General features: G+C 42.9%; 1 protein-coding gene across 2 annotated transcripts; it reads right to left on the reverse strand.

The window, feature by feature from the left end:
* Positions 1-2,106: 2,106 nt before the first annotated feature.
* LOC117408893 (INO80 complex subunit B-like) lies at positions 2,107-8,510 on the reverse strand. Of its 2 annotated transcripts, none has more exons than XM_059006510.1 (5): positions 8,286-8,510; positions 7,299-7,488; positions 3,349-3,467; positions 3,030-3,202; positions 2,107-2,869 (listed from the first exon to the last, which is right to left on the reverse strand). In XM_059006510.1, the coding sequence occupies exons 1-5, from the start codon at positions 8,326-8,328 to the stop codon at positions 2,411-2,413; spliced, it is 984 nt and encodes a 327-aa protein (XP_058862493.1). In that variant the 5' UTR covers positions 8,329-8,510; the 3' UTR covers positions 2,107-2,410. The 2 variants fall into 2 exon arrangements, with proteins under 2 accessions (XP_058862493.1, XP_033870193.1); XM_034014302.3 differs by having other exon boundaries at positions 7,299-7,491; positions 8,286-8,506.
* Positions 8,511-22,862: the final 14,352 nt, after the last annotated feature.

A 22,862-nucleotide genomic window follows, 5' to 3' on the forward strand; every position in this document is an offset into this window, starting at 1 on the left:
CGTCGCACAGTGAAGAACTTATCTGAAGCAGCAGAGAGGAGCAGCAACTGGCTGTGGTTGAGACGGAAAGATTCTGGCTGGGGACAGGTAAGTAAGCTGGGCTGAGTTGAGTGGGGGACGGAGGGGGGTGATGCTGGGACGCCAGAATCACCGTCGAGCCCTCTTGAGGTGTCGTGGGCTAGTCGACGAAACACTGAGGATGGAAGGTGCCCACTTGAAAACCCCAGAGATGTACCCTACTTAACTCAATCCAGACGGTTGTCATGCTGATGCGCTGGGGAGGCCGCACTTTGGTTGATCCCCGGAGCCAGCATCGCAGCCGTTGTGTGTGCTGATGCACCAGGGAGGCAAAATAAGCTGATCCCTGGAGCCAGCATTACACTTCAGCCATTAACACCAGACAGAAGGATATCTACATCATCATATGGAAGGAAACGTAAATTGATGGAGATGCATATGGATCACATTAGTTTACTGTAAAGCTACGTCTTAGTTGGTGCTTATCTTGGCGAGAGCCGAGTTCAAATCAGCATGAAGTTTTAACATCTACTCTCGTGTAATGGAAATCTTGTAAGCCTTTAAACAACAGACAAATAAACTCAATGCTGTGTCATTAATTGGCACACGGTTGTATTTTCTAAGCAAATTCCATACCTCAATTCTGAATACTGAACTAATTTCAGATTGCAGTGAACAGTATTTGAATAAATAATGCAGGTTCTCAAGTCAACCAGTAGAGGGCAATGTTTACCTATTTCATTTACAGTTCCCCTAATGTCAAGTTCTTATTGTAACTGCAGATCATATACACAGCGAATAAACAGGTTCCCCATTCAAAATGTATTATTTCCATGTGAAGTGTACAATAAAAATATTTCAATAAATGAACGATTCAGTGGAAAACAGAAAGTACTGATTAGAGGAGAAACCTCAAAATGGAGCGAGGTAACCAGTGGAGTACCACAGGGATCAGTATTAGGTCCTCTGCTATTCCTAATTTACATTAATGACTTAGATTTTGGTATAGTAAGCAAACTTGTTAAATTTGCAAACCACACAGTGTCAAACACTGTTGCAGCAGCAAAGGTTATTCAAAATGATCTAGACAGCATTCAGAACTGGGCAGACACATGGCAAATTACATTTAATAGAGAAAAGTGTAAGGTACTGCACGCAGGCAATAAAAATGTGCAATCTATGAAATGGGAATCTATGAAAAAGACCTAGGAGTTTATGTTGACTCAGAAATGTCTTCATCTAGACAATGTGGGGAAGCTGTAAAAAAGGCCATCAAAATGCTTGTATATATTGTGAAGTGTTGAATTTAAATCAAGGGAAGTAATGTTAAACTTTACAATGCATTAGTAAGACCTCATCTAGAATATTATGTTCAGTTCTGGTCACCTTGTTACAAAAAGGATATTGCTGCTCTAGAAAGAGTGTAAAGAAGAGCAACCAGAATTATCCTGGGTTTAAAAGGCATGTCGTATGCAGACAGGCTAAAAGAACTGAACCTATTCAGTCTTGAAAAAAAAAAGACTACGCGGTGATCTGATTCAAGCATTCAAAATCCTAAAAGGTATAGACAATGTCGACCCAGGGGACTTTTTTGACCTGAAAAAAAGAAACAAGGACCAGGGTCACAAATGGAGATTAGATAAAGGGGTATTCAGAATAGGAAATAGGAGGCACTTTTTTTTTTTTTTTTTTTTTACAGAGAATTGTGGGAGTCTGGCACCAGCTCCCCAGTAATGTTGTTGAAGCCGACACCCTGGGATCCTTCAAGAAGCTGCTTTGGGGATCAATAAGCTACTAACAACCAAACGAGCAAGGTGGGCCAAATTTTTTTGGCCTTAACCCTAGGCTTCTGTGATGTTATTGTGCATTCTGATACCCCTGAAGTAGTTCTCAATGTTCCTTTGTCAAAGTTTTTTTTTTTTTTAGTATATATATTTTTGAATTATCAATATTATTTTGTAACTATCAAAAAAGTGCAATGTTAAGCTTGTGTGTTTTACTAACCTTTTTTTTTATTTTAGGAATTTAAGTTATGTACAAAAATAAAGTATCTTATTCCACATGGAACTTTCACCAAATATAACATGCTTATATATAAACAATGATTTATTTAGGTAGCCTTCTTACAGTGATTCTTAAATACATATTTTTATGACAAGTTTATTATTACATAATTGAGTGTATCACTGCAAATAAATAGATGTCATTGTACATCATATGGGAGGTTAAACAGTACAAACCCTGCAGCAATAAGTAGGGATCAAGTCTGTTTCTGAAAAAAATAAGTTAACAGTCTCTCTGTTGGAAAACATACTACAAGAATTGCAGCATTTTACCTTACAAAATAACACAGCTGGAAGCACATTTTCTGTCCATTACAATAAACCTGCTCTCAAGCCAAACCTTGTATGAGACGATTCTTTTTGTAACAACCAAGACTGCAGAGGGGGATTCCAGTCTTTGAACAAGAGTATTTCTTCATGTTTAGGCATCCAGAAACCCCACAATGCACAGCTGTAGGCAAAGGGCACAGGGTCCCCACAGAAGGTGTAGCAACACCGTGGGGGTAAGATATGGTAGTTCCTTTGAAGGAATCGTTATATCTAACCATAGGACACTGGGACTGTTTGTACTTTCTTTCCCGCATTGTTTTGATTTTAGCCTTGTTGGTTTTGGTCAGTCTCTCGATGGTTTGGTTTTTGTTCTCTTCTGCTTTCTTTGCTGCCTGCAGGCGTCGTTTGCGCGCCTTTTCCTCCCTCTTTTGCATCATCTCCTCTGTCATTTCCTTCTCCTTGTAACCCATCGGTAGCTCCAAGAGAGGCTGGCTCTGCTGCTTGTGCAAAAGGGCTTTCTGTGAAATTAAAGGCAGATTTAGTATCTAAAATTAGTGATCATAAATGTACTACTACAATTTTTTGTAAAAAAAAAAAAAAGGTACTAATGACCTAAACTACCAGCACTGCACAAGTATTAAACTAAATTGTACTATTATAACCTCCTCAGGCCCTTACTTGTCTTGCAGTGAGAAGAGACTCGTCAATGTTCTTCTTCAACTCTCCGTTATCATCTAGTTCCCCCTTTTCCAGGGCATCCAGCCACTTCTCCTCCTCATCCTCTGGGCACACCAGGAGGCTCCCAGACTCCAATTCAGCTAAGGGTGAAGGGTCAAGATTGCTGTCTTCATCTAAAATGCCAAACAGCTCAGTGGTCAGTGTGGTTATTGTGTTTACTGTACAATCCAAATCAAGAATCAGCACTACACTTATTTAAAAAAACAAACAAAAACAAAAAATAACCTAGGATATCTTGTATAATAACTAACATCTTTACCAAGCCAGGCCCTATACTGCTCAATGGGGACCCCTTCTGTTTGTTCATCTTCATCATCCAATATCATTAACGGGGATGGAGACCGGTTCAGCTCAGGAACCACAGTGAATGTCGGAACACTGTACAAAGAAGCACAAATAAAACAGTTCAGTTACACTGATGTTTATACACAGTTTAGCCAAAACAAGAGACTGTACATATTTGTTGCAATATATTAGACACATCTTCTGGCTTAACCCATTACGCCTTCTGCTTTCCCCAGACACACTGGTTTACACTAAAAAATAAAAGTGTGTCTGGTGCTACTTCATCAAACTCAACATTAAGTCTGTGTGTGTACCATGTAGGGCTGTGTCCTAAGGTTTGTTCGCTAGCCAGGGATTCGAAGATTGTTTTAAACCTCCGAAGGTTTGTCAGTTAACAAACTGTTTGACAATGTGTGAATACTATAAATCACACATTAAATGTCGCTCACACGCAAAAGTCGATCTTTTAATTTGTATAATTCATATTAAGTAAACAAAAGGTTATTAAAATCCGCTACCAAATCGTGCTGTGTATGGAGCAGGGTATAGTATCCAAAGCAGTGAGTGGGTACCTCTGGTGACTGTAGTGCTTTAGTAAAATATGTACTGAATACCTAGTGTACAAGACAGTGTAGGAAAAGTGCAAAATATGTTTGAAACATACAAAATATATGCTAACACTAATAACTTTAACTTCGAAAACTGAGCACCGTCCGCCCCTCCCCGCGCCAGCTGGTGTTATCCAGAGCCAGACCTTTCATTTCTTCATTCGCCGTCTCGACAGCAAAGCGTTTTATTGTAAGGCGTAAGCTGTACTGAAAGAAACGTCTCGAAACCCCTCCTGCTGTTTGGGATTTTTTCGTTAAATTCCCAGACAACCAAAAAAAAAATTAGTGCAAGCGACTCCTATCATGGAGGCATAACTTGACAAGCGTAAGTTCATATTATTAATATTTTAAGCAGTAGAAAAATGTGACCGATAACCTTCTTGGAACGGCGACTGTTAAATAAAGCTTTGTCTGCTGCAGTTGGTGCTGCTGCAATGCAAGCTTACTGTATAGATCGCAAGCAGGCTCAATTACGTGTAAATAAACAACTTGCACTTATATTTTTACTTAAATTATAAAAACATGATTACTGTTCTACAAAACGTACTTTTAAACTACATATGAATGTTTTACTCCATTTACATGGATTACCTGTAAAATAATAGGATTTTCAATCAAATATAAACAAGTAGCTATGGTGATGTCACCAATAAATTATGCAAGCGAGTACCATCGATTGCAGCCCTAGTAACATGAATGCCACATTGTTACAGCAAAAACACATTCAAACACTCAATGTGTAGCCAGAGGAATTCATAGCGTCTACTGTATGACTATCAAAAATGGATTACTTGTCCTTCCTTTCTGTATTTGCAATGAGGTAACTGCATATTACAGTACTGATGTATTATAACAATCCCAGGCACATTGTAATTTCTAACAGTTCAAATATGGACTTAACTAGCTACATTATTTGTGCCAATCAGGGGTAATTGGTGAGCATGTTGGGTTTAGCAATTATTGGGGCAGTTTACAAGCAGAAATTGAAACGCGTGACAACAGATCTCTCGCGCTTTTTTGGTCATGACAGATCTGCTTCCACGTTTACATGAGAGTTTATTTTAGAGAGAGAATTTAGTCGTCCAAATGCAAACGACCTCATTAATAATAAAATAATGGGAGGGTTTATTGAAACATCACCAAACGCGCTGAAAAGAGATGCTGCGCGATAAAGGATATCGTTCAAATAATGCACATGGGGTTTACATGAGGCTTTTCGCGCTAGGCAGAGATGAAGAGAAGGTTACCCCCCCCCCCCCCCCCCATCTGTCTAGAATGCAAAGGGCTTGCAGTTCAAACGGTTCATGCTGCCAAGAAGAAGAAAATAATAATAGTTATTACTGTTATTGTTTAGAATTATTGTTCTAGAAATGGTAGAAGTAGCATGTGTACAAAAACCGACAGCTCTCACCAATTCCCATTACTGCTTTTCTTAAGCTTCTTAGGCTACTGACGTCCTTTCACACACCTATATATATATTAGTCTTAGCCAACTGTGTAACTGTTAATGAGCTAAACAAAAGGATTATGTGTTCAATAATCACACATATGTGTTAATATGGAACAAATATATTAAAAACAACTCATGATGTGTTGGTTTCAAACACAGGTACTTTGTTGAAATATTAAAATTAATTATGCAGAAAATGTGGAAACTTACACCAACACTGTTAATATAATTAATACATAATTTGTGTGTATTTGCTAATTAGTTATAAGGGTATATAAAATCATAGGCCTACTTACAACGTAGTTGCGACGAAAAATGGATGGATGGAGACGACGCAGACAAACACTGGCTAGATTAAGTCTTGTATGGGAAGAACTCCTTCAGTCCCATGCAATGGGTTTGCAGGAAAGGAATCGTATTGTGCGCAGAAATTCGGCATGCAACTCAACCACCTCTTGGTGCTGTTGATCAGACGATGCTCTTGGATCAGCAACTACAGCAGCTACAGCGTTCAAACCAACTTCACAGCTTTTGTTTCCTAAGAATAATATGTGAAAAACAAGACATATCGGATATGTGCACACACTTATCCCGACATGCGTAAAATGGCTTGATCTCCCCAAATATATTTTTTTTTCACACAAAATATTCTTAGGCTTCACATGTAAAACAGACGCTGTGAAACAATTCACAGTTGGCATCCTTTAAATTAAAGTTGGTTTGAACGCTGTAGCTGCTGTGGTTGAGGAGATAAAGCCATTTTACGCATGTCAGGTACGCTGTGTGCGTATATGCGGTATGTTATTGTTTTTCACAATTTATTTGTTTGATGCACATGTAAAGGATAGCTTGTGAAACAATTCACAATTGGTCTTCACATTAAAGTTGGTTTGGACACTCTAGCTACTGTGGTTGAGGAGATAAAGCCCTTTAACGCGTGGCTGAGGCTAAGTGTGCGTATGTGCGGTATGTTATTATTTTCCAGAAATTATTCTTAGGATTCACATGTAAAACAGAGACTGTGAAACAATTCACAGTTGGTCAGTCTGGTGTTGCGTGCTGTCAGAAGGGGTGGAAGCTTGAAACATCCTGCAGGAAAAAAGCTACATAATTCATAGCATTATTATTATGATAATAATGCTGGTCATAACAATCTAGTAGTTTTCAGGCATCGTTCATAATACACTAGAATGAATAAATAATGGTATAAATCAACATCTCTATATGCAATTTATATATAATTTAGCCGCGACCCTCATCAGGAGAAGCGGATTGATAATTCTGGATGGATGGATATTGAACTGATTTGTATTAGTAAGACTGGGATAAGGAAAATCTTACTTACGCTACAGAGGAGGACAGAAAGACCGTATCCCAGAGAACAGCGTTCTTTTACATAGGGGAAGTGGAGGAGGGATCGTGTTATTTCATGAAAGTCTGTCATTAAGTATGTTGCACGACTGTGGAGTTTGTTGCTATGGGACTAATGAGGCCAATTAGCACGCACTTTACCGTGCTTTACCAAAATGTAATGACACTTGAGTCACACACTTTTTTTGCCGTGCACTTTTGGAAGGAGCACAATCATGCGTCATTTGCGTGTGACACGTCATGAATGCACTATAGTAGCGCGATTAAAACTTGCATGTAAACACCGCCAATTACTATCATATATATAGGCAGTCTGGAGAGAGAGAGAGAGAGAGAGAGAGAGAGAGAGAGAGAGAGAGAGAGAGAGAGGAAGAGAGGAAGAGAGAGAGAGAGAGAGAGAGAGGATGCAGTACAATACTGTAGTGTACTACTGTTAGACACCTTTAACAAACCAGACCCTGGTTAGTTTTAGGCTCTTAATTCTACCATCTTTACCTTTTCGTTCCTAGGGTCTGTCCCCCCAGTTTGATCTTCAGTTTCAGCTGAGGTTTAAGGACTCCTGAATCGGACTCCAGGGCTTCTGAGGAGAAGCTGGGTCCGACTTCTTCTTGGTGCTTTTTTTTGTGCTTCTTGTGCTTTTTATGCTTCTTCTTGTGTAAACTGTGCCCCACAGATTCATCCCCGTCTCCTTAATAACAAACAATTAGTCACATGCTGCTATTTCAACGTTACCATTTTCATTTATAGTCATATTTGTATTTTACGCCTTTCTGACCTTAGTCGTTTTTGTTCAGTTTTTACAAAATGTGCTTGTCTCGTCATTATAGAAAACTATGTATTTGTAAAGAATATATATATATATATATATATATATATATATATATATATATATATATATATATATATATATATATATATATATTATATATATATATGCGTTAACTAAAGTATGACCTAAACATGAAATGTGAAAATAGCAAAGTCAAGCCAGCCCGGTTGCCAGTTGAAATGTTAAGAAAACCTGGCAATCACACATATTACCTACACAACCCGACTGGTAATTTAAACCCTAAAAAACAGAAAACACGAATAAAACGAAAAAGTATTCGTGGATTCCGAATTGCAAATTAGCTTTGTTTTCGGCAATAATTGTTATTTGGCTCTAGTTACCTGCCCCGTATTCGTTAGCGACGAAATATCATGGTAAATATGTGAAACTTAACATTATCAGCGGCATTCCGGTCATATTGACATAATCTCGTGTTGAAATAAAACGTTTATATAAATATATATCCATGAAAAAATACCACATTAAAACTAGGATCTGTTGCATATCTGACTGTAGTAATGCGCTTCCATCTCGGTTACAAAACCTACTCGAGAACCCTGGCTTCGGTACGGCCTTCGGTAAAAGCTTCTTGTAATAAATGTATAAATGCACATTCAAGCAAAAAATTAAAAAAAAAAAAAAAAAAAACTTACCCGAAAGAAACTTCTCGTGGACCATTTCTTTCCTTTTCCCCATTGACAACAAGTATATGTATTAGTAATGGGAAAATTGAAACTTTGTGAATCACTGAGCCCTTTCAGCCATTGCTTTTCCAAGAGCTTCCCTGGTCCGAATCACCTGCAGCGCTTCGTGCTCTTCAGTGCCATCTAATGGGGAGTCTGCTCAACCCCAATGTCTTTCAAATCAAGCCAGAAGCAACATGTTTGTGTTTTATTCCTAAACTTGTTTAATTTAATACACATTTAATTATTCTTTCATTTCATTTCATTTATTTTTTATTTTTCATTTTTCTGTTTTCCCATATACAGTATATTTAGTAATTAAAACAGCTGGGGAACTTTAGTCCTTGCAAAGAACTTGTTAAGCAGCCTCATGATTTGAAGGAGTAGATTATGAGGTTAGAGGGCAAGGAGCCATCGGGAGGGGGGAGGGGGGTTCTGCATGACATATGGAAGATACTATTACACTTGAGGGGTTCAATGGTAAAGTATTTTGGGCAACAAAGACGCTGTTGTTGTAGTTTCAAACTGGCAATGATACATTTAAAGACATATGGATGGGTTCCACAGGAGGTGGTAGGAACATGTTTGGTTGCAGTCTGAAATTGTGTATTTTGTCAGCAACCGAAAGGGGGGAGTGTAACATGCATTTTGTGATACATATTTTGAACAATTGTCTGGTGTGCTTACAAATGAAACGTTCATTAGTTTAGACAACTGGAAGAGTCTTAGGAGTTGTTGTGTTGTAAAATATGAACATGTGGATCTCTATGGAGATGCAATAGGATTGCAGTTTAGCTCTCTGATAAACAGATAAGGAGTCTGGATGTGTTGTAATATATGAACATGTGGATTGCTATGGAGATGCAATAGGATTGCAGTTTAGCGCTCTGTTAAACAGATAAGGAGTCTGGATGTGTTGTAATATATGAACATGTGGATCTCTATGGAGATGCAATAGGATTGCAGTTTAGCTCTCTGATAAACAGATAAGGAGTCTGGATGTGTTGTAATATATGAACATGTGGATCTCTATGGAGATGCAATAGGATTGCAGTTTAGCTCTCTGATAAACAGATAAGGAGTCTGGATGTGTTGTAATATATGAACATGTGGATTGCTATGGAGATGCAATAGGATTGAAGTTTAACTCTCTGATAAACAGATAAGAAGTCTGGATGTGTTGTAATATATGAACATGTGGATTGCTATGGAGATGCAATAGGATTGCAGTTTAGCTCTGATAAACAGATAAGGAGTCTGGATGTGTTGTAAATTAGAACATATGGATCGCAATGGAGATGCAATAGGATTGAAGTTTAGCTCTCTGATAAACAGATAAGTAGTCTGGATGTGTTGTAATATATGAACATATGGATCGCAATGGAGATGCAATAGGATTGAAGTTTAGCTCTCTGATAAACAGATAAGGAGTCTGGATGTGTTGTAATATATGAACATGTGGATCGCTATGGAGATGCAATAGGATTGCAGTTTAGCTCTGATAAACAGATAAGGAGTCTGGATGTGTTGTAAATTAGAACATATGGATCGCAATGGAGATGCAATAGGATTGAAGTTTAGCTCTCTGATAAACAGATAAGGAGTCTGGATGTGTTGTAATATATGAACATGTGGATTGTTATGGAGATGCAATAGGATTGCAGTTTAGCTCTCTGATAAACAGATAAGGAGTCTGGATGTGTTGTGATATATGAACATGTGGATCGCTATGGAGATGCAATAGGATTGCAGTTTAGCTCTCTGATAAACAGATAAGGAGTCTGGATGTGTTGTGATATATGAACATGTGGATTGCTATGGAGATGCAATAGGATTGCAGTTTAGCTCTCTGATAAACAGATAAGGAGTCTGGATGTGTTGTAATATATGAACATGTGGATTGCTATGGAGATGCAATAGGATTGCAGTTTAGCTCTCTGATAAACAGATAAGGAGTCTGGATGTGTTGTAATATATGAACATGTGGATCTCTATGGAGATGCAATAGGATTGCAGTTTAGCTCTGATAAACAGATAAGGAGTCTGGATGTGTTGTAAATTAGAACATATGGATCGCAATGGAGATGCAATAGGATTGAAGTTTAGCTCTCTGATAAACAGATAAGGAGTCTGGATGTGTTGTAATATATGAACATGTGGATTGCTATGGAGATGCAATAGGATTGCAGTTTAGCGCTCTGATAAACAGATAAGGAGTCTGGATGTGTTGTAATATATGAACATGTGGATCGCTATGGAGATGCAATAGGATTGCAGTTTAGCTCTGATAAACAGATAAGGAGTCTGGATGTGTTGTAAATTAGAACATATGGATCGCAATGGAGATGCAATAGGATTGAAGTTTAGCTCTCTGATAAACAGATAAGGAGTCTGGATGTGTTGTAATATATGAACATGTGGATCGCTATGGAGATGCAATAGGATTGCAGTTTAGCTCTGATAAACAGATAAGGAGTCTGGATGTGTTGTGATATATGAACATGTGGATCGCTATGGAGATGCAATAGGATTGCAGTTAGCTCTCTGATAAACAGATAAGGAGTCTGGATGTGTTGTAATATATGAACATGTGGATTGCTATGGAGATGCAATAGGATTGCAGTTTAGCTCTGATAAACAGATAAGGAGTCTGGATGTGTTGTAATATATGAACATGTGGATCGCTATGGAGATGCAATAGGATTGCAGTTTAGCTCTCTGATAAACAGATAAGGAGCCTGGATGTGTTGTAATATATGAACATGTGGATTGCTATGGAGATGCAATAGGATTGCAGTTTAGCGCTCTGATAAACAGATAAGGAGTCTGGATGTGTTGTAATATATGAACATGTGGATCGCTATGGAGATGCAATAGGATTGCAGTTTAGCTCTGATAAACAGATAAGGAGTCTGGATGTGTTGTAATATATGAACATGTGGATTGCTATGGAGATGCAATAGGATTGCAGTTTAGCTCTGATAAACAGATAAGGAGTCTGGATGTGTTGTAATATATGAACATGTGGATTGCTATGGAGATGCAATAGGATTGCAGTTTAGCTCTCTGATAAACAGATAAGGAGTCTGGATGTGTTGTAATATATGAACATGTGGATCGCTATGGAGATGCAATAGGATTGCAGTTTAGCTCTGTGTAACAGGGGAGATCTGTGCTGACTCTTCTGGCGTGTTCATAGTGCTGCAGGGAGAGGGCAGCAGCTCGTCAATATCTGCCTGTCAGTCATGGCAGTGACACGGAGAGGGGAAAGAGTGGGTGTGCGGACTTTCCTTCTCTCTGAGTGGCTGGGAGGCGGGTCTTGGGGGAATTGCTGACCCTATAAGTTTCATTCTGCTGTTCCCTCAGGTCTGCCCACGGAGACGTAAAACGGCGTGCGGAAGCGCTGGAGAAAAATCAGCCCGGACGAAAAATCCCGGCGAGACAAACAAATAAGAAACCAAAAGAAAGAAAGATTTAGCAGTAGCGGGGGAAAAGAAAACTCTTGGGCAGCCCCGACAAAGTGGATAGCAGGCTGAGGGAGCCGCTAGAGTAGGACGGAGACCCGGGCCGTACGAGTAGCGACGGTTGGGGAGAAGCTGCCGAGTGCAGCACTTTTTATTTTGTAGTTTTGTTTACTGTGTTTTGTTTTCTCTGTTTCTTTTGCCTTTTGATTAGTGTTCTTTTTGTTCTAACCTCTGTACCCTGTACCGCTCCGGTATAGTTGTGGCTCTGTCGCTACCATAGCTGGTACGGCAGGCCACAGACAACAGCGCCCTCTGCGGGCTGAACCCAAAATAAGTTTCTAATAAAACTGGGCACCTGTGCGGTGTTTTCAGCCTCATTTCTGTCTCCTGTGTCAGTGAATTACCCACCACCCTTCCACACTCTGATAAACAGATAAGGAGTCTGGATGTGTTGTAAAATATGAACATATGGATCGCAATGGAGATGCAATAGGATTGAAGTTTAGCTCTCTGATAAACAGATAAGTAGTCTGGATGTGTTGTAATATATGAACATGTGGATCGCTATGGAGATGCAATAGGATTGAAGTTTAGCTCTCTGATAAACAGATAAGTAGTCTGGATGTGTTGTAATATATGAACATGTGGATTGCTATGGAGATGCAATAGGAATGCAGTTTAGCGCTCTGATAAACAGATAAGGAGTCTGGATGTGTTGTAATATATGAACATGTGGATTGCTATGGAGATGCAATAGGATTGAAGTTTAGCTCTCTGATAAACAGATAAGGAGTCTGGATGTGTTGTAATATATGAACATGTGGATTGTTATGGAGATGCAATAGGATTGCAGTTTAGCTCTCTGATAAACAGATAAGGAGTCTGGATGTGTTGTGATATATGAACATGTGGATCGCTATGGAGATGCAATAGGATTGCAGTTAGCTCTCTGATAAACAGATAAGGAGTCTGGATGTGTTGTAATATATGAACATGTGGATTGCTATGGAGATGCAATAGGATTGCAGTTTAGCTCTGATAAACAGATAAGGAGTCTGGATGTGTTGTAATATATGAACATGTGGATCGCTATGGAGATGCAATAGGATTGCAGTTTAGCTCTCTGATAAACAGATAAGGAGCCTGGATGTGTTGTAATATATGAACATGTGGATTGCTATGGAGATGCAATAGGATTGCAGTTTAGCTCTCTGATAAACAGATAAGGAGTCTGGATGTGTTGTAATATATGAACATGTGGATCGCTATGGAGATGCAATAGGATTGCAGTTTAGCTCTGTGTAACAGGGGAGATCTGTGCTGACTCTTCTGGCGTGTTCATAGTGCTGCAGGGAGAGGGCAGCAGCTCGTCAATATCTGCCTGTCAGTCATGGCAGTGACACGGAGAGGGGAAAGAGTGGGTGTGCGGACTTTCCTTCTCTCTGAGTGGCTGGGAGGCGGGTCTTGGGGGAATTGCTGACCCTATAAGTTTCATTCTGCTGTTCCCTCAGGTCTGCCCACGGAGACGTAAAACGGCGTGCGGAAGCGCTGGAGAAAAATCAGCCCGGACGAAAAATCCCGGCGAGACAAACAAATAAGAAACCAAAAGAAAGAAAGATTTAGCAGTAGCGGGGGAAAAGAAAACTCTTGGGCAGCCCCGACAAAGTGGATAGCAGGCTGAGGGAGCCGCTAGAGTAGGACGGAGACCCGGGCCGTACGAGTAGCGACGGTTGGGGAGAAGCTGCCGAGTGCAGCACTTTTTATTTTGTAGTTTTGTTTACTGTGTTTTGTTTTCTCTGTTTCTTTTGCCTTTTGATTAGTGTTCTTTTTGTTCTAACCTCTGTACCCTGTACCGCTCCGGTATAGTTGTGGCTCTGTCGCTACCATAGCTGGTACGGCAGGCCACAGACAACAGCGCCCTCTGCGGGCTGAACCCAAAATAAGTTTCTAATAAAACTGGGCACCTGTGCGGTGTTTTCAGCCTCATTTCTGTCTCCTGTGTCAGTGAATTACCCACCACCCTTCCACACTCTGATAAACAGATAAGGAGTCTGGATGTGTTGTAAAATATGAACATATGGATCGCAATGGAGATGCAATAGGATTGAAGTTTAGCTCTCTGATAAACAGATAAGTAGTCTGGATGTGTTGTAATATATGAACATGTGGATCGCTATGGAGATGCAATAGGATTGAAGTTTAGCTCTCTGATAAACAGATAAGTAGTCTGGATGTGTTGTAATATATGAACATGTGGATTGCTATGGAGATGCAATAGGAATGCAGTTTAGCGCTCTGATAAACAGATAAGGAGTCTGGATGTGTTGTAATATATGAACATGTGGATTGCTATGGAGATGCAATAGGATTGAAGTTTAGCTCTCTGATAAACAGATAAGGAGTCTGGATGTGTTGTAATATATGAACATGTGGATTGTTATGGAGATGCAATAGGATTGCAGTTTAGCTCTCTGATAAACAGATAAGGAGTCTGGATGTGTTGTGATATATGAACATGTGGATCGCTATGGAGATGCAATAGGATTGCAGTTAGCTCTCTGATAAACAGATAAGGAGTCTGGATGTGTTGTGATATATGAACATGTGGATCGCTATGGAGATGCAATAGGATTGCAGTTAGCTCTCTGATAAACAGATAAGGAGTCTGGATGTGTTGTAATATATGAACATGTGGATTGTTATGGAGATGCAATAGGATTGCAGTTTAGCTCTCTGATAAACAGATAAGGAGTCTGGATGTGTTGTGATATATGAACATGTGGATCGCTATGGAGATGCAATAGGATTGCAGTTAGCTCTCTGATAAACAGATAAGGAGTCTGGATGTGTTGTAATATATGAACATGTGGATTGCTATGGAGATGCAATAGGATTGCAGTTTAGCTCTGATAAACAGATAAGGAGTCTGGATGTGTTGTAATATATGAACATGTGGATCGCTATGGAGATGCAATAGGATTGCAGTTTAGCTCTCTGATAAACAGATAAGGAGCCTGGATGTGTTGTAATATATGAACATGTGGATTGCTATGGAGATGCAATAGGATTGCAGTTTAGCGCTCTGATAAACAGATAAGGAGTCTGGATGTGTTGTAATATATGAACATGTGGATCGCTATGGAGATGCAATAGGATTGCAGTTTAGCTCTGATAAACAGATAAGGAGTCTGGATGTGTTGTAATATATGAACATGTGGATTGCTATGGAGATGCAATAGGATTGCAGTTTAGCTCTGATAAACAGATAAGGAGTCTGGATGTGTTGTAATATATGAACATGTGGATTGCTATGGAGATGCAATAGGATTGCAGTTTAGCTCTCTGATAAACAGATAAGGAGTCTGGATGTGTTGTAATATATGAACATGTGGATTGCTATGGAGATGCAATAGGATTGCAGTTTAGCGCTCTGTTAAACAGATAAGGAGTCTGGATGTGTTGTAATATATGAACATGTGGATCTCTATGGAGATGCAATAGGATTGCAGTTTAGCTCTCTGATAAACAGATAAGGAGTCTGGATGTGTTGTAATATATGAACATGTGGATCGCTATGGAGATGCAATAGGATTGAAGTTTAACTCTCTGATAAACAGATAAGAAGTCTGGATGTGTTGTAATATATGAACATGTGGATTGCTATGGAGATGCAATAGGATTGCAGTTTAGCTCTCTGATAAACAGATAAGGAGTCTGGATGTGTTGTAATATATGAACATGTGGATTGTTATGGAGATGCAATAGGATTGAAGTTTAACTCTCTGATAAACAGATAAGAAGTCTGGATGTGTTGTAATATATGAACATGTGGATTGCTATGGAGATGCAATAGGATTGCAGTTTAGCTCTCTGATAAACAGATAAGGAGTCTGGATGTGTTGTAATATATGAACATGTGGATCGCTATGGAGATGCAATAGGATTGCAGTTTAGCTCTGTGTAACAGGGGAGATCTGTGCTGACTCTTCTGGCGTGTTCATAGTGCTGCAGGGAGAGGGCAGCAGCTCGTCAATATCTGCCTGTCAGTCATGGCAGTGACACGGAGAGGGGAAAGAGTGGGTGTGCGGACTTTCCTTCTCTCTGAGTGGCTGGGAGGCGGGTCTTGGGGGAATTGCTGACCCTATAAGTTTCATTCTGCTGTTCCCTCAGGTCTGCCCACGGAGACGTAAAACGGCGTGCGGAAGCGCTGGAGAAAAATCAGCCCGGACGAAAAATCCCGGCGAGACAAACAAATAAGAAACCAAAAGAAAGAAAGATTTAGCAGTAGCGGGGGAAAAGAAAACTCTTGGGCAGCCCCGACAAAGTGGATAGCAGGCTGAGGGAGCCGCTAGAGTAGGACGGAGACCCGGGCCGTACGAGTAGCGACGGTTGGGGAGAAGCTGCCGAGTGCAGCACTTTTTATTTTGTAGTTTTGTTTACTGTGTTTTGTTTTCTCTGTTTCTTTTGCCTTTTGATTAGTGTTCTTTTTGTTCTAACCTCTGTACCCTGTACCGCTCCGGTATAGTTGTGGCTCTGTCGCTACCATAGCTGGTACGGCAGGCCACAGACAACAGCGCCCTCTGCGGGCTGAACCCAAAATAAGTTTCTAATAAAACTGGGCACCTGTGCGGTGTTTTCAGCCTCATTTCTGTCTCCTGTGTCAGTGAATTACCCACCACCCTTCCACACGTGGTGTCAGAAGTGGGATTCACTGGCACTGCCCCCTTCAAGCAGTGCACACCAGCATGGATGCTTCCCAGTTTGCGGAGATGATGAATCTCCTGCGCCAGACCCTGACGGCAGCGGTGCAAGGGGCGGCTAGACCGGCGGGACCTGACCCCCGGTTGATGAGACCAACCAAGATGACGGCAGAGGATCGACCCGAAGCCTACCTGGAGGTGTTCGAGGCGCTGGCGACCTCTGCCGGGTGGGATCAGGCCCAATGGGCCAGTTACCTCTTGCCCCAGTTAACGGGGGAGGCGCAAGCGGCAGCGAGGACGCTGTCTCCCGACCGGATGATGGACTACCCCACGCTAAAAGCTACCATCCTGAATCGCGTGGGGGCCACACCGGAGGGCTATCGGAGGAGGTTTCGGGAGGAGCGCTTCCCGCCCGAGGAGCACCCTAGAACCATAGCGCATCGTTTAAATGAGTATGCCATGGGGTGGTTGCGGCCAGATGCGACCACGAAAGCGAGGCTGGTGGAGGTGATTGTGGTGGAGCGCTTTCTGGAGTGTCTAGCTCCGGAACCACGGCTGTGGGTACAGCGGCAGGCACCCGCCACCATGGATCAGGCGGTCGCACTGGCAGAGCAGTACCGGGCAGCCGAACCAACGCCAGCCAGGCTGCCGGGGAGAAGCACTGCGGCATCATTGGCCCCACCGGCCCCGGATAGGGCGAAGGGACTGGGGGGAAGGGGTGTACAAGGTTTTGGGCGGGGGGGGGCTGTGCGAGCTCCCGGCCCGGGGACCGGGGCAGCGTGGGGTTCCCCGCGGGCTGCTGCGGGGTCGGACCGGGGTCTCGCACGGTTTCCTTACCGTCGAGCCCCTTTGATGGCTCCGGTGTTTCCACCTCTTGCCGAGGCTCCAGGGCGAGAAACTAGCCCACTGCGGTGTTGGACGTGCCGGGAGGTGGGACACCTCGCGCGGGATTGCCCCGTGATGGAGTGTGACCTCAGCCGACCAGGTAAGCCTGTTCAATTACCTCAGTCACTTCAGCAGACGGGTTTTGTTATTCCTGTGACAGTGGATGGTACAAAAACCCAGGCGCTCCTGGATTCAGGGTGTGGTCAGTCCCTAATACAGGATAGCCTAATCTCACTGGGGCATAAACGGTTATTGGGACAGGTGCATATCAAATGTATTCATGGGGATGTACGCTCCTACCCTAAGATAAGTGTGAATATAACGATTGGCCAGCAGGGGACGCAGGTGCATGTAGGGTTATGTCCTCGATTGCCAGTACCAGTAGTTCTGGGGCGGGACTGTGGGCAGTTTAAGGATTGGTTAGCTGCTCTGACAGCCCCGCCCACCCTATTGGCCAAGAAGGAGGAAGTAATTGGAGAGATCTTCCCCTTCTGTGACCCGAATTGGTTTTGCCAGAGATTTAGACCCCGAAAAACTAAACGGGAACGTCGGGCCGCTAAGAATGAGGGCTGGCGATGGAAGGAGTCCGAGAGGTTTCAGGTGGGGGCGGTTGGTGAAGAGTCGGGGGGGAGGCTGCAGAGCCGGCACAGGCGTCCGGCTCGGCTGCCTCCGCTCCGGACCGACCCGACCCCGAGCTGGAAGCCATGGGAGCTGATTTTTTAGCTCGTTCCCGTGACTTCCGACTCGAGCAAGGGCGTGACGACGTGCTGGGCAGGCTCTTTGACCAGGCAGCGGTGGTTAATGGTCGGGTGGTCGAGCCCAGACGCGCCGCCACGTACCCTCACTTTGAGATTAATCGAGACCTGCTGTATCGTGTTGACAAATTACCCCAGACGGGGGAGGTGCGTCATCAGTTGCTCATCCCTCAGCCCTTTAAGGAGGATTTGCTGCAGCTTGCTCACGCTATTCCCCTGTCTGGTCACTTAGGAAGGGACAAAACCAAAGCGAGGCTTGTGACACGGTTCTATTGGCTGGGGCTGGATGGTGACGTCAGACGGTTTTGTGAACGGTGTGGGGAGTGTCAGAAAGCTAGCCCTAGAGCCGTCCCACGAGCACCACTGGTGCCGTTGCCCCTAGTGGAAGCTCCGTTTGAGCGTATTGGGATGGACATAATCGGGCCATTGGAAAGGAGTGCGGCGGGATACACACACCTATTAGTCATTTTGGATTACGCGACGCGTTATCCAGAGGCTATACCCCTCCGATCTATGTCCGCTAAGTCTGTTGCCGACGAGCTCGTGAAGGTTTTCTCCCGGGTGGGGATCCCCAGGGAGATACTGACCGACCAAGGCACCAACTTTATGTCCCGGCTAATCCGCGGAACATGTAAACTTTTGGGGATTAAGACCATTAGGACATCGGTGTTTCATCCTCAGACCGATGGTCTTGTGGAGCGCTTTAATAAGACCCTTAAGAACATGTTGCGCAGATTTATTAGTAGTGATGTGCGTTACTGGGACCAGCTGATTCCTCCCCTTCTCTTTGCGATCAGAGAGGTACCCCAGGCTTCCACGGGGTTTTCTCCATTCGAGCTGCTGTATGGGCGAAGACCCCGGGGTGTGCTCGATCTGGTCAGAGAGATGTGGGAGGAACAGCAGGATAATTCGACAAATGCAGTCCGGTATGTGTTGGACCTGCGCAAACGTCTGGAGTCTGTTGGAAAATGGGCGCAGGATAATTTGCAGCAGGCACAACACAGACAGGAGACCCAATACAATAGAGGAGCCCGGTTGCGCACATTTCAGCCGGGGGATAAAGTGCTTCTATTATTACCCAGTTCTGAGTCAAAACTCCTGGCTAAGTGGCAAGGACCCTTCGAGGTTACACGCCGGGTTGGGGCGGTGGATTATGAGATCTGCCAGCCGGAGCGACGGAGAGAGAAACACATTTATCATGTTAACCTCCTGAAGCCCTGGCTGCAACCGGAGGCATTGATAGTGGCGCAGGCAGATGACGTCACCGACCTGGGACCTGATCTTTCTGTGTTGGCGAAAACAGGGTCGGTACAGATTGCAGAGAATCTGACACCAACACAGAAATGTCAGGCTCGGGCGCTGGTGACGAAATTTCCTGATGTGTTTTCTCCCGTCCCGGGGCGGACTCGAGTAGCCCATCATCACATTGAAGTTGAGCCGGGGACGCTAGTTCGCCAGAGGCCATACCGTGTACCTGAACGTAAAAGACAGGTAATAAAAACGGAAATTGATGAAATGCTGAGACTGGGGGTAATAGAAGAGTCCCAAAGTGACTGGAATAGTCCAATTGTTTTAGTGGATAAGCCGGACGGGTCAACTCGATTTTGCATTGACTTCAGGCGAGTTAATGAAAAATCGAAGTTTGACGCTTATCCCATGCCCCGGGTAGATGAATTGCTGGAGCGTCTTGGCACGGCTCATTTTATGACGACACTGGATTTAACGAAGGGGTACTGGCAGATACCCCTGACCCCGAAATCCAGAGAGAGGACGGCGTTTTCGACTCCCTTCGGATTATACCAATTTAGGACCATGCCCTTTGGCTTGCACGGAGCACCAGCCACTTTCCAGCGGATGATGGATCGCATTTTGCGGCCCCATCAGCAGTACGCCGCTGCTTACATAGATGACGTGGTTATCCACAGTGAGGATTGGCCGAGTCATCTGTGTAAGGTAGCGGTGGTATTGCAATCCTTGCGGGAGGCTGGGCTCACTGCTGACCCAAAGAAATGTGCCATTGGGAAGAGTGAGTCGGAGTATTTGGGGTATCGAGTAGGGGGTGGCCAGATCAGACCGCTGATTGCTAAGGTGAAAGCCTTGGCTGACTGGCCGGTCCCTACGACCAAAACCCAGGTGCGCTCTTTCTTGGGACTAGCGGGCTATTACAGGAAGTTCATTCCGGACTTCGCTACGCTCGCTGCTCCCTTGACAGACCTCACCCGGAAGGCTGCCCCAAATACGGTTCAGTGGACGGAGCCGTGCCAGAGGGCCTTTCTCGCTTTGAAGCGGAGATTGTGTAGTAAGCCAGTGCTATGCAGTCCGGATTTCGGTAAGAGGTTCACCCTGCAGACGGATGCGTCAGAGACAGGTCTCGGGGCAGTGTTGTCTCAGGAGGTGCGGGGAAGCGAGCACCCGGTCCTGTACATCAGCAGGAAGCTCCTTCCCCGCGAGAAGAACTATAGTACCATCGAGAAGGAGTGTCTCGCAGTAAAATGGGCAGTCGAGTCACTCCGGTACTACCTCCTGGGGCGACACTTCACCCTGGTTACAGATCATGCCCCCTTGGCATGGCTTCACCGGATGAAGGATAACAACGCCAGAATCACGCGATGGTACTTGGCCCTGCAGCCCTATGCCTTCAGGGTTGTCCACCGAGCAGGGAAACTGCATCAAAACGCAGATTTTTTCTCTCGGGAAGGCATGGGGTTGTAGGATTTTCGAATGGACCGGTGGTGCCATTCTAAGGGGGAGGATATGTAACAGGGGAGATCTGTGCTGACTCTTCTGGCGTGTTCATAGTGCTGCAGGGAGAGGGCAGCAGCTCGTCAATATCTGCCTGTCAGTCATGGCAGTGACACGGAGAGGGGAAAGAGTGGGTGTGCGGACTTTCCTTCTCTCTGAGTGGCTGGGAGGCGGGTCTTGGGGGAATTGCTGACCCTATAAGTTTCATTCTGCTGTTCCCTCAGGTCTGCCCACGGAGACGTAAAACGGCGTGCGGAAGCGCTGGAGAAAAATCAGCCCGGACGAAAAATCCCGGCGAGACAAACAAATAAGAAACCAAAAGAAAGAAAGATTTAGCAGTAGCGGGGGAAAAGAAAACTCTTGGGCAGCCCCGACAAAGTGGATAGCAGGCTGAGGGAGCCGCTAGAGTAGGACGGAGACCCGGGCCGTACGAGTAGCGACGGTTGGGGAGAAGCTGCCGAGTGCAGCACTTTTTATTTTGTAGTTTTGTTTACTGTGTTTTGTTTTCTCTGTTTCTTTTGCCTTTTGATTAGTGTTCTTTTTGTTCTAACCTCTGTACCCTGTACCGCTCCGGTATAGTTGTGGCTCTGTCGCTACCATAGCTGGTACGGCAGGCCACAGACAACAGCGCCCTCTGCGGGCTGAACCCAAAATAAGTTTCTAATAAAACTGGGCACCTGTGCGGTGTTTTCAGCCTCATTTCTGTCTCCTGTGTCAGTGAATTACCCACCACCCTTCCACACTCTGATAAACAGATAAGGAGTCTGGATGTGTTGTAAAATATGAACATATGGATCGCAATGGAGATGCAATAGGATTGAAGTTTAGCTCTCTGATAAACAGATAAGTAGTCTGGATGTGTTGTAATATATGAACATGTGGATCGCTATGGAGATGCAATAGGATTGAAGTTTAGCTCTATGATAAACAGATAAGTAGTCTGGATGTGTTGTAATATATGAACATGTGGATTGCTATGGAGATGCAATAGGAATGCAGTTTAGCGCTCTGATAAACAGATAAGGAGTCTGGATGTGTTGTAATATATGAACATGTGGATTGCTATGGAGATGCAATAGGATTGCAGTTTAGCTCTCTGATAAACAGATAAGGAGTCTGGATGTGTTGTAATATATGAACATGTGGATCGCTATGGAGATGCAATAGGATTGCAGTTTAGCTCTCTGATAAACAGATAAGGAGTCTGGATGTGTTGTAATATATGAACATGTGGATCGCTATGGAGATGCAATAGGATTGCAGTTTAGCTCTCTGATAAACAGATAAGGAGTCTGGATGTGTTGCGGGAGAGAGAAAAAGCAAGTATGCAGACAAGGGTATTTGTTCAGCTGCAGAGAGGGGTAATACATTTCAATTAGAAGATATATTGAAGACACACAGTTATTGAAGACACACAGTTTTAGAGTGAATAGAACAAACAGAAAGATTTAATTGTTTTAAAGAAATGAATTAATCTTTGGTCTTAGAACAAGCATAGTGGGAACTTGTAACCTTAGACTGGGTGCCTGGCTGATATGTATATGTATATGTATATGTATATATATATATATATATATATATATATATATATATATATATATATATATATATAAATATATATATATATATATATATATATATATATATATATATATATATATATATATATATATATATATATATACACAGCTCTGGAAAAAATTAAGAGACCACTGCAAAATGATCAGTTTCTCTGGTTTTACTATTTATAGGTATGTGTTTGGGTAAAATGAACATTTTTGTTTTATTCTATAAACTACTGACAACATTTCTCCCAAATTCCAAATAAAAATATTGTCATTTAGAGCATTTATTTGCAGAAAATGACAACTGGTCAAAATAACAAAAAAGATGCAGTGTTGTCAGACCTCGAATAATGCAAAGAAAATAAGTTCATATTCATTTTTAAACAACACAATACTAATGTTTTAACTTAGGAAGAGTTCAGAAATCAATATTTGG

This window comes from Acipenser ruthenus, chromosome 2 (genome assembly GCF_902713425.1).
Source record: "Acipenser ruthenus chromosome 2, fAciRut3.2 maternal haplotype, whole genome shotgun sequence".
NCBI classification, from domain to species: Eukaryota; Metazoa; Chordata; class Actinopteri; order Acipenseriformes; family Acipenseridae; genus Acipenser; species Acipenser ruthenus.

What these genes read in the sequence shown, in the direction of transcription:
- LOC117408893 (XM_034014302.3), bottom strand. Translation starts at nt 8,328, where the DNA reads ATGGGGAAAAGGAAAGAAATGGTCCACGAGAAGTTTCTTTCGG. An exon ending in CCACGAGAAGTTTCTTTCGG is followed by an intron (nt 7,492 to 8,285) that starts GTAAGTTTTTTT and finishes TTTGTTATTAAG; the next exon opens with GAGACGGGGATGAATCTGTG. An exon ending in GCAGTATAGGGCCTGGCTTG is followed by an intron (nt 3,203 to 3,348) that starts GTAAAGATGTTA and finishes TTGGCATTTTAG; the next exon opens with ATGAAGACAGCAATCTTGAC.